At 31.1% G+C, this 12,976-nt stretch overlaps 1 protein-coding gene across 1 annotated transcript; it reads left to right on the top strand.

The window, feature by feature from the left end:
- The first annotated feature begins 3,025 nt into the window (after positions 1 to 3,025).
- Positions 3,026 to 8,135, top strand: LOC140968069 (pyrophosphate-energized vacuolar membrane proton pump). The gene is made up of 8 exons (XM_073428911.1): positions 3,026 to 3,372; positions 4,800 to 5,374; positions 5,460 to 5,839; positions 6,121 to 6,207; positions 6,289 to 6,619; positions 6,694 to 7,104; positions 7,576 to 7,635; positions 7,725 to 8,135. The coding sequence occupies exons 1-8, from the start codon at positions 3,126 to 3,128 to the stop codon at positions 7,929 to 7,931; spliced, it is 2,298 nt and encodes a 765-aa protein (XP_073285012.1). The 5' UTR covers positions 3,026 to 3,125; the 3' UTR covers positions 7,932 to 8,135.
- Positions 8,136 to 12,976: the final 4,841 nt, after the last annotated feature.

The raw sequence follows: 12,976 nt of genomic DNA on the forward strand, positions 1-12,976 counted from the left end.
AATCATGATTTACATGCACACACAAATAAAAAATTTTTTAATCAAAATTTATGAGGAATCCAAAGTTTGATTGATTGATTATTCTCCCCTTTTCCACACTTATAGTGTACATTATTGTTGGAATCAATCGAAAAGGACGAGAGGAATTTTACCAACTTTTGATCATCATATATATATATATATATATATATATATATTCCATTACTTGATTATTTCACACACAAAATTGATATAGAACCTTTACTAATTGTTTCTTGATTTCACTATCTTCCCAACATTTTAAATTGATTACATCAATAAAATTCAATTAATAATCCACTAATCTTAATTTTTTCAACCGAAACGTGGATGATTATATAGAGTATTATATGTTTGCAAAACTTTATGATAAAGTGGAGAACATTTTCTTTATAATATTCTCCCTTTTTTAAAGTATTATCCTTTTAAGTTCTTTTAACATTTATATCAAATTTTTTTTCCCAAAATAAAATAATCCAAAAACTTTGATGCTAGCAAGAGGGACCAAATTTATTATTCTTACACGATATAATGTCACTATTTAGAGAATTTACTTCACAATTTTGAGTTATTATTTCAAAATTGAGTCATTATAATAAATCTAGAATGTAAACTATTCATACTACTTGGGAAAATGGTCATTTTTCTACGAGTAGATAATATAAACTCCTTTTTGTTTTATGCACACCAAATACAAGTCGGAAAAATATAAAATTTGTTTGTATTTAATCTTGTCCATTATACATTATCCAAACAACTTTGTTTGCATATACACACACTCTTATACATAAATAAATTACACAAACGCAAAAAAAAAAAAAAAAAAAAAAAAAAAANAGAGATAGAAAAAGGACTTGAAATTCGTGAAAATGAGTGTGGTCTATCCTTGGAATAGACCCACCAAAAGCAACGAACCTCTCGATATTTGGTAAATTTCTCTATTGTTATCTTCAAACTGCATACATCAATTAAATCAATTTATTTAATAATATAATATTTATGGCTTTAGTGTGGCTAATATGTTGTGGCCACTAGCCAAGATTCTGATGAATATCTCGTCTCCTTTGAGTTTTATTCCTTCACATTTGTTAGAGATCTTTGGATACCATTACCTTCACTGTTTTTTCGTGAACAACATGCTTGCCCACCCACATTTAATATATATATTAAAGAAAATTGGAATCAATAGAGTTGGGTATATAATTAAATGTGGATGGGCAAGTGTGTGTTGAGATGTAATAATTGTCCGTGTTTGGAAAACAATTGAACCGTAACGTTTGAACTGTTATATAGTTTAACAGATTGGAGTTGCACTGTTATGAACAGTTATATATAGCTTTTGATACAACAACAAGCATTCAATATTTCAATTGATATTATAGTCAATATCATATATTCGATTCACGAAGATTGCATAGAGTGCAATTATTAAGAGAAATATGACTGGAGTATAATAATTGAGCTTATAGTAGCGATTAAACTAAAATCAACCATTTAATTGGCAACAAAAAAAAAATGATTGATAAAACTAATTATAGTTTAGATTTCGGGTCTTGGCTCGAAACGTCAAATTCAGCAGGAAGAATTGTGAAAAGGATTCTTTTCGGACGAGAAAACAATTATGTACGAGTCACGTACATAACATTCACTAACATTGTTTCTATTTTTTTAAAACTGTACAAACAATTTTATTTAAAAGTAATTAAATTTGTAGAAAGAATCCCAAAAAATATAAATGCATCGCACATGTAACACCTCATATTCGATAACTGTCCTCCTCACTGTAAGAAAACGAGTCTTTCCAGCGTGCTTATTTCTTCACTCACACGCACTTTATGAAACTTATCAGAAAACATAAACACGCCAGAAAAACTTGTCTTAGTACAGTCGTCGAATTTGAGATATTACGACAAATATAATTTTCGACATTCAAATTATTTCACGTGTTTGAAATGTTGAGTATTTCAAAACAAAACAAAAAATTGTTTTACTATTTTTAGTTATCAAGTGTATTATTTTTGGTATTTATATATAAAAAATAAAATAGTGTAACACTATACTGTATAATAATATATCAACCCTTCAATCATTTTAATAGATGAACAAAACTATGTTTTATTTCATTAAATAAAAATCACTATAAGAATTTAATAAATTACAAAACAAATAAATAACCGGTTAATCATAATGAAAAACTCAAATATTTAAATAAAAAATAATGAATTAGATTAAAAATCTATGCATACGAAATATCACATGCATGAGCTGCCAGCATGTATCATTTTTGCACTTTATTAGGCTAATCGTTTATTTATCGAGACAAAATAGGCGGAGATTTCGTTTATCGTTTAAGTATATATATATTTTCTGTTATCCAATTTATTAAATTTAGTTTTCCCTAAATATATTTTTATTAATTAATTAATTAACTAACAATATAGCTTATTAAATTATTTTTTACGAAACATACGAAGCGGATAACAATTGGAAATGGCAACTAGGCTATTAGTCAGTCTCCTACGTGGATCCACATCCAACAAAATAACTTTTAATTAATATTAACATTTTAAATTTTAATTTTTTTTAATACAAATACAAAGACTTTCTATTTTTGACATACTTTACTTTATATATGATAAATAATATTATTATCAATAATTTTCCAAATCATTAAAGTAAATAACTATGCATAAATATGATTTGTCGAAAAAATTTAACAACAAATTGTTGGTAATTAAATTGGTGTAATATTTTTTTTTTTACTTTGGTTTATTCAAATTCCAAGAGGCGTGATCATGTTAGGTATATTAATTAGAGTATTAAATTAACTAATTGTAATTGTGTATTCATAATTGTAATCACTTGGATGATGTTATAATTACAAAAAAAGTTAAGTTTTTTTTTTTTTTTGTCATGATTAAATAAATAAATAAATAAAGAATAAAACAAATGGAATTTTTAAATAATTGGAACAAAAATCCAGGATTTCTCCACACCCATCTCACCGCATAAATTCAGGCTCGACCTCCACATCCACACACATTTTTTGCCTCTTTCTCTGCCCCCATATCTGTTCCCACGAGAATCCCTGTGCACGCGAAGAAGAGATGGGCGAATCGACGCTGCTTCCGGATCTCGCCACCGAAATCATCATCCCCCTCTGCGCGGTTGTGGGCATCGTCTTCGCTCTCTTCCAATGGTTGCTGGTTTCGAAGGTGAAGCTTTCAGCTGACAAATCTAGCTCCGCCGACGGGAAGAATGGGTTCGGCGAATCTCTCATAGAGGAGGAAGAAGGTTCCAATGAGCATGCTATTGTTCGGAAATGCGCGGAAATCCAATCAGCCATCTCTGAAGGTATATTTTGTTTTTATATATTCTGTGCATCGGTTATGTTTGTTGATATTCCCGAGCCAGGGGATTTTTTTGTGAAGGATAGTTGAGCATTCGGTCTGAATAATATTATGGCTGAGGATATGGGTTTTGCTTGGTTTCGAGGTTGGTTTGGCAGATTTTGTTTTTGGCCTTTTGGTTATAGCTGCTTCTCACCTTATTTTTTTCGATTGGTTAAAGTATGTAGTAATATGTATGTGGCTCTTTACAGTCTCAAAATATTTCTTTGTATACTTATTATATTCCTCGTGCTATTCAATTTTATGTTCTAATTGTGCGCTATTGCACGAAAAGTTTGCATTTTTTTATCATTCTAGCTGGGAAATCTGGGTTATAACTCAGATATTTTTTTGTTAAACGGCGTTTGCGTATGCCTTCAGCACCCTCAAATTCCTGGTTGAAATCTATAGTCTTACATGAGTTTATTTCCCTTTATTGTTTTGGCTCCTTTTTCTTTTGATTTTCCTATTGTTCCTTTTTCATGGTGGAAAAGTTAATAGCTTGCTATTTTGTATATGTATTTTGTGATTTTTTAAATTTCCTTTAATATCTCCGTCCATGTGAAAATGGAAGATCAATTTTTTAGCCCACGTCTTGCTAGCTGATGCTCTTCCTTCCTCCTTGTCAAGCATATGACGTGGATCTTCTAAAAGGATCCATGATCATGCTTCGTTGTTAAACATAGTTGTGGCTACTGTTTATTGTTATACTTTCTTCATTCACACGTGTTGGGACTTAGATGTTGGTTCACATTATTAATAGTTGTTGTCCTTTTCATACTTCAATTTGATAATTGATTACTAGTGTCGGTGTCAATTTTACCATTGTGAGCCGTGTTCAGATTAGATTTCTTTTTATTTGTTTCTAGAGGTTTTCTTATTAATATACACGTATAATTTCTCTACGTCACTACACGTTTAGTTCTATGTGCATAAAGTTGCCCTTCTAGCCCTACTCACGATTGGATTTCTGTATTTTCCTTTTCTTTTCTAGTTTTCTTTTTTCATAGCTTTTTTCTGGAATGTTTGTCCTTTGCGCTATTTCTGTCCGAACGGTATATACCATCCTGCAGATTACTTACTTCCGGCATGAAAAGGTAGTTATAGCATGAATTAGACAGTGAAAATTACCTAGGCATGGCATGCATTAAATATTGCTGTTATCCCACGTGGTAGAAATGATCTCAAAACGATTTGCAAGGCTAAATGATGTCTTCATAATTAAAATGCGAGCGCAAGTGTCAAGTTCCGGAAACTAATAATGTTTTCAATCTTGAATTTCTATTGTCTTCTCCCGAGCAGCAGCATTATATGTTTAGAAGAAGAGAAGAAAGTCAAATATTTGCTTATTAATTTGTCTCCCAGTGTTATAAGCTAATTGTGATATCACAGGTGCAACATCATTTCTATTTACCGAGTACAAGTATGTTGGCATTTTCATGGTTGCTTTTGCCATATTGGTCTTCCTTTTCCTTGGTTCTGTGAAAGGATTCAGTACAAAGAGCCAATCATGTACGTTTGACAGCACCAAATTGTGCAAGCCCGCTCTAGCAACAGCTGTCTTTAGTACCATATCATTTCTTCTTGGTGGCATCACATCTTTGGTTTCTGGATTTCTTGGAATGAAAATTGCCACTTATGCCAATGCCCGGACTACATTGGAGGCTAGGAAGGGTGTTGGAAAGGCTTTCATAGTTGCATTTAGGTCTGGTGCAGTCATGGGTTTCCTCCTTGCGGCAAATGGCCTTTTAGTTTTGTACATTATCATCAACCTTTTCAAGTTATACTATGGTGATGACTGGGAAGGCCTGTTTGAGGCTATAACAGGTTATGGACTTGGGGGATCTTCAATGGCTCTCTTTGGCAGAGTTGGTGGAGGTATCTATACGAAAGCTGCCGATGTAGGGGCCGATCTCGTCGGCAAAGTTGAAAGGAACATTCCAGAGGACGACCCTAGGAATCCTGCTGTATGGCTACAGTAAAAATAGCGATTATAGTTTCTGGGAATTTTTTGTTCTTGAATTGTAAACTTTTATTTGATGGATGTTGCAGGTCATTGCAGATAATGTCGGAGACAATGTAGGGGATATTGCTGGTATGGGATCTGATCTATTTGGTTCATATGCAGAATCCTCCTGTGCGGCCCTTGTCGTGGCTTCAATCTCATCTTTTGGGATCAATCATGACTTGACTGCTATGTTATATCCTCTATTGGTCAGCGCCGTTGGAATTCTTGTTTGTTTGTTGACCACCTTGTTTGCAACTGATTTCTTTGAAGTCAAGGCTGTCAACGAAATCGAACCAGCATTGAAGAAGCAACTTATCATCTCCACGGCATTCATGACAGTTGGTATTGCTATTGTCAGTTTCATTGCCCTTCCGTCCTCCTTCACGATATTTAATTTCGGAACACAGAAAGATGTCAAAAGCTGGTGAGTTCAATGCGGCCCCAAATTTCTTGATGGCTTTGCTTACATTGTATACCTTAATTTACATCTAATTTCCGTTACTTTCATATAATGCATATACCCAATCTCGTAAGTACCAGTTCAAATTTGGAAGCTTATTGTTTTCCACGAAGAGAACATTGTAATATGTTTGAATGGCTCTCCCACTCTTTAAGATTTTTGCAGAAATAATGTGCATAGATTTACTGTGTGTAGCATTTTCTTAATTCTTTTAAGTCTTTAACATCGTTACCTGAATGTTGCAGGCAATTGTTCTTATGTGTTGCTGTTGGTTTGTGGGCTGGTCTGATCATTGGATTTATCACAGAGTACTATACAAGCAATGCTTATAGGTATATATTTGACTTGTACAGTTATCTTGGGTAAAGTAATTATATAGTAAATGAATTAAGTCATCTCTCCATTGTTTTCAGTCCTGTGCAAGATGTTGCTGACTCTTGCCGTACTGGAGCAGCCACCAATATTATTTTTGGCCTTGCATTGGGATACAAATCAGTTATTATTCCAATTTTTGCCATAGCAGTTAGCATTTTTGTCAGTTTTACCTTTGCTGCAATGTACGGGATTGCAGTGGCTGCCCTTGGAATGCTTAGCACCATAGCCACTGGTCTTGCTATTGATGCGTATGGCCCCATCAGCGACAATGCTGGTGGTATTGCTGAGATGGCAGGCATGAGTCATAGAATTCGAGAAAGAACTGATGCCCTTGATGCGGCAGGAAACACCACTGCAGCTATCGGGAAGGTACTTTTTTCATATATCGACAACCTTGATAACTATTTAGTATTTTCTATATCTATCCTTACTCCTGATTCCAGGGATTTGCGATCGGTTCCGCTGCTCTAGTGTCTCTTGCGCTCTTTGGAGCATTTGTGAGCCGTGCTGCCATCTCAACCGTAGATGTTTTGACCCCAAAAGTTTTCATCGGTTTAATAGTTGGTGCTATGCTTCCTTACTGGTTCTCGGCAATGACAATGAAAAGCGTCGGCAGTGCTGCTCTGAAGATGGTTGAAGAAGTGCGTCGGCAATTTAATACTATCCCTGGTCTTATGGAAGGCACTACAAAGCCAGACTATGCAACTTGTGTTAAGATATCCACTGATGCGTCAATCAGAGAAATGATCCCTCCTGGTGCTCTTGTCATGCTCACACCCCTTATTGTCGGTATTTTCTTTGGTGTAGAAACTCTTTCAGGGGTTCTTGCTGGATCTCTCGTCTCTGGTGTTCAGGTAAATTGATTGAACGTACTTCATCTTATTGAGATATCCGAGGATATTTATTTTATTAAATTTCTTAGTAGAGATTAATTTCGTATCTGGTTGGAAGAAAAGGCAAACGAAGTACGAGGACGCTATTTTATGTAGAAAGCATTCCCAGATAAGTAGGGAAACCTACTGACATCCGGGAAAATTACTTGATTTGTAATGAAAATCTTATTTCAATTACTAGAGAAATTGTTTATACATAGCAGTACAGCACCCTAGATATCTTAGGTTTTACAAACTCTTATCATTCTTTTCTGCGGGGAAGGCAAGGAGACACGTCCTCCTAAAACTGAAACAGCTTCAGAATGTGATTCTTCGTAATTCTGAGTAGTATTTTTTTTTTCTTTTCAAAGTTTCAATTTTGAACAGGAAAATCTTTTGGCCAATTTGTTTGTTTTGACCATATTGTTATCACTTATATATCATCTCATGCAGATCGCCATCTCTGCTTCCAACACCGGCGGTGCTTGGGATAACGCCAAGAAATACATCGAGGTAAAGATTTGTTCCAAATTGTAATCACGTGACCAGCTGAATCTAAAGCTTAATTCGCTTAATTTTTTTAATGATCCCACAACTTTTAGGCCGGTGCCTCAGAGCATGCTCAAACTCTCGGTCCTAAAGGATCTGATCCACACAAGGCTGCTGTAATCGGGGATACAGTCGGCGATCCTCTCAAGGACACGTCTGGGCCCTCGTTGAACATTCTTATCAAGCTTATGGCTGTAGAATCTCTGGTATTCGCCCCTTTCTTTGCTACGCATGGTGGTTTGCTCTTCAAGATTTTCTGAAGTAAAGAGATACGAGATGCTCTAGATTTCCTGCTCCAAGTTTTTGAAATTTCCATTAAAGTATAATATGCTTTGCTGATTTCTAATTTAATTTAGATTTGAGGAGAAATTCTCTATCATCAAATGGCCAAATCTTGTGAAGAGTTGGGACATAGATTTAGTGTTCTTTCACCAAGTATATGAATTGCTTGTCAACTTTTTCCATTGGCTTTTGCAACTGATCTTTCATCTACGAGTTTATTATGTTCACGTTCTTCTAAACTTTTCATAAGTTGTTTATATAAAGTTTGACCAAGCTCAAATATTTGCATAAATTATGATCTTTTTTGAATTAACATAAAGTTTGATTAAAGAGTGAATGAATCATCCTTGTTTAAAAAACAACCATTTGCGTTCACTTAAATTATTCCTACTTCAAATTCAATTTTTTTTTAACTCCCCGGTTTGACTTTCTTATAATCAAATTAATAATGTTGCATTTACTTTAAATGAGAGGGTTATATGAATAAGTTATATTGTGATTATTAAAGTAATCATATAGGATGCGAAATAATAGATAAAATTATAATTAGGATATGTTATGATTAAACGATGATTGTCCATTTTACCCTTTCATCATTATATTTTGTATACTAAATTTAATTTGTAACTAGTTGAAAAATCATTACTTTCAAATTTGTATATTTAATTATATTTGTTTTGATGTTCCTTAATGTGTCTAAAAAATAGTAAATTTAATTCAAAATACATACTTACGTAATAATTTTCTAAAGTACTTAATAATAACAGTGCATTATATCAAAAAATAACACCATGCACTTTTAATTAGTAAATTTAAAACTTTATATTTAATTTTGTTATTATTCTATTTCTTCAATTTTATTTTATAAAAAAATCTTGTAAATATTTATTTTCACACTTCAAAAATTATAAATTTAACTATTTTAATTTGAAAAAAAGTATATGTAAATTATGCATATGCTTTCATACATTATTTAGTAAATAATTTATACTAATCTGTGAAGTTTATCTAAGACCTGATATGAAATAATATAATGATAGGTGATGTTAGTAATTTTGATAGTTTGAATTAAATTACACGGTGAGATAAAAAAAAATTAAAATCATACAAATAATTACAAGGGATAGATAATCATTCATTAATAACAATTAAAACAGACCTATTTATTTGTTTTGAGATGATAAAGTTTGATTATTAATCAAATCCAACTCTTTTTCATGCTAAGTAAACGCAACTTTATTATGATATTGAAAATAATCGTTCCCACATATGGATTACGTGTTTAATGTTTGTGTATATACAAATAAACAAACAAATTTCAAAACAAAAATTCACAGGAAATATGATAGATATCCATTACGAAAATGTAATCACAAATTAAGTAAAATGAAAATGAAAATTAATTGGCAAAAAATGTCAAATTTTAAAAAATTAATCATCAATTTGTAATTTATTATTTAAGCAACGTACCTAAGGAATATTGGTCAATACAATATTGCTTCACATAAAGATTTATCAAATCAAACTTTTAAATAAAACGAAGCCAATGGAGCTTGAAACAACATGTATCACGCATAATTAACGATGAGGAACTTCTGACTTTTAGATTTGTCAACGATGGAATTTGGGAATTTTTTTTACTCCCACTCTCAATTAATATTCTTAAAATATTATATATGACTTGTCCAATTTGTAACATTTTTCTCCTCCAAACTCAAAAATAAATAAATAAAGTTAACGTCAAACGGCGGTACAAATTTGATGTTGGATAGTACAACTAAAACCAAGTCAAAAAAAAGCAAGCATGCAGCTAAAATTTCATATAAATAGCCACGAATACAAGGATTTAATACAGATTTTTTTAAGCCTAACAAAATTTAGCATCCATCTCCAGTGACACCAACAATTATGGCTTTTAAATCAATTGTTTTTCTAACTTGCATAATAATAGTTCTAGTGCAATTCGTGGCAGCACATGATGGCCATGACCACATGGCTCCGGCACCTTCCCCTATGGCGAGGCATGGAGGCCGCCACCACCACCACAACCACAACCATACGGCTCCAACACCTTCACCTATGACGGGGCATAAAGGCCACAACCACATGGCTCCGGCACCTTCCCCTATGCCACCGATGCGGGCGCCACCACCTTCCGGTGGGATAAGTTATTCTCCAACGCCCGTGATTGGGCTTGTGGCTTTGGTGGTTTCCTTTGTTGGAATACTTGGGAACAAGATCTGAGAATGTTATATGGATCGAGTGTTATTTTGTTTCAGTCTTTTTACCTACTTTTATATAATCTGCTCCATCTTCATGTATTTCTATTTATATATTTGGTACCATATTCTAATAATGTTTCGAAATTTACTTGTTATATGGACTGTAAATGTTCTAAAATTATGATTGTGATATATTTTAACACAAGTTCATAATATATATCTGTAAACTCCGAGTTAATAAAAAGATTATTTAGTTTATTATAAATTTAACATAATAATAAACTAAATTTGATCAATTTACTTATAAACTTAACACTTAAAAATCGATATGCGAAAATATAAAAGTAAGAAAAAAATTTAACAATTAGCCATTGATACTGAATTGGAGACATGAACTTGTGAGATCACAAGTTCACAGATAAACTTTCAATTACTTAATTTCATATATAATTAATATTTAGTTACATAATCAACATTTTCCAAATAAATATTGGTAGGGCTAAAGCCATTTTAAAACCAACATTCTTATACATGGCAACGTGTTCCATGAATTCTCAGAATTCCGGGTTTTTTTTATAATTAATTTAAAAATAAAAAAATATTTCAAAAATAATTTTAAATTTTTTTTTTTTTGCAAAATTACTTTAATCAGCGCTTACAAAGTGCGGACGCTCCACGTGTAAGCGCGGATGCTCGTCCACGTAAGCACGGATATAAGTATATTATTATTATTTAATATAATTTTTAATATTTAATTTAATTCGAATGAAAAATATAAAATATAAATATTTATAATATATGTTAATTATTAAATATTTTGTATTATTTGGTTGGGTGATTGAAAAATTAGAGATATGAGAGGATTGAAGGGAAAACGTACATAAAATCAACATTTTAAAAATATGAGAGGATTGAAAATATATTTATTGTTTTATTTTAAATTATTGTTCATTTTAAAAATATGAGAGGATTGAAAAAATATTTATTGTTTCATTTTAAAAATATGAGAAGATTAAAAATATTTTTTACTTATAAATTATTGTTCCATTTTAAATTATTGTTCCAAGAAAACGTACATAAAATCAATTGATCAAAAAGATATTTTAGGAAGACTAATTCCGAATTCTCTCAAAATTATATAAACACATATTTCATAAAAAAAAATTAATTGTAAAACATATAAATATATATAATGGGTTTATTATTATTAATAGATTTATTAAATAAATCAATCTATAAAAATGAGAAGACCAACAGTGAAAGAAGCAAACAAACATTAATAATTACTTGTATAATATATTAATATTGTATTTATGTTGTGATTAATATTTTATTTTAATGTTGTGATTGAAATTCAATTATTAATAATAGCTTAAATAAAAAATAAACAATGTACATTTAGGAATAGAATGAAAATATTGTAATTCAGTATAAGTTTTATCGATAATTTATGTTAAGGTTAAACATCTTATTGGTGTATTGATGAAAGAATACTATTTTTATTCTCCTTAATTTTCTCCCTTCAATCCTCTCATATCTATTTAATTTTTTCCTTTCAATCCTCTCATATCTCTAATTTTTCAATCACCCAACCAAATAATACAAAATATTTAATAATTAACATATATTATAAATATCTATATTTTATATTTTTCATTCGAATTAATTTAATTAATAATAATAATAATAATAATAATAATAATAATAATAATAATAATAATAATAATAATATCTGTGCGTATGTGGACGAGCGCGGAGCGTCCGCGTTTTGTAAGCGCACGTGGAGCGTCCGCGCTTTGTAAGCGCGGATTAAAGTAATTTTGCAAAATAATTTTTTTTGAAATTTTTTTTACTTTTAAAATTAATTATAAAAAAACCCCAGAATTCTCTATCATCAAATGGACAAATCTTGTGAAGAGATTAGACAGTTTTAGTCTTCTTTCACCAAGTATATGAATTGCTTGTTAACTAATCTTTCAATCTACGATTTTGATTATTATATCAACATTCCCTGCACTTTTCATAATTTGTTTATAATCTTTTAGGATTAAAATTATTAATCGTTTAATATTTGTATAATTTCCATTCAACTATCTTGCGTAAAATTAAAGTAGATGCAGTACTGTTCACAGATCCATCGAGTAAAACTCGATCTCGGCTCGAAAAAAAATTGTCTTCCTGAATTTGAGCTCAATCGAGTAGTGATTTTCAAGCTTGAATTTGATGATATTTGAACTTGCATTTGGAATTAAGCTGCTCAAACTTAATTTGAGATCAATCGAAATCGAGTTAGATATATACGAGCAAACAAAGTTTTTTGATGTTGCCATATGATTAGTTCCCAACACTTAATATTCCTTATTTATTAAAATTTGACGTAATTATGTCATTACTTGATAGCTTTCACCCTTAAATTGAGATATATTTTTTTAAAATTATTTTAAAGTTTGATTAAAGAGTGAACGAATCTCCCTTGTTTAAAATACAACAACTTGTCTTCACTTAAATTATTCTTATTTCAATTTCAATATATTTTTTAAATTCCTATGCTAGTTTAATTATTCAAGACGCATGTTGTCGTTTACATAATTTTTCATTTACAGCTAAATTATTTTTTTCGTATATATTTATTTATTTATTTATTTTCGTCCGCACGACGATATATTCGCAAGCACGACCATCTTTCCGCGTTTGACTTTTCTTTAAATAAATATATATATATATATATATTCATCCACTTATTATGATATTGAGAATCATTGTTTCGACCTTTCCAAAAAAAAAAAAAAAAATAATTTTAT

This window comes from Primulina huaijiensis, unplaced genomic scaffold (genome assembly GCF_012295235.1).
Source record: "Primulina huaijiensis isolate GDHJ02 unplaced genomic scaffold, ASM1229523v2 scaffold3245, whole genome shotgun sequence".
NCBI lineage: Eukaryota > Viridiplantae > Streptophyta > Magnoliopsida > Lamiales > Gesneriaceae > Primulina > Primulina huaijiensis.

What these genes read in the sequence shown, in the direction of transcription:
- LOC140968069 (XM_073428911.1), top strand. Translation starts at nt 3,126, where the DNA reads ATGGGCGAATCGACGCTGCTTCCGGATCTCGCCACCGAAATCATCATC. An exon ending in TATACAAGCAATGCTTATAG is followed by an intron (nt 6,208 to 6,288) that starts GTATATATTTGA and finishes CATTGTTTTCAG; the next exon opens with TCCTGTGCAAGATGTTGCTG. An exon ending in CCACTGCAGCTATCGGGAAG is followed by an intron (nt 6,620 to 6,693) that starts GTACTTTTTTCA and finishes TCCTGATTCCAG; the next exon opens with GGATTTGCGATCGGTTCCGC.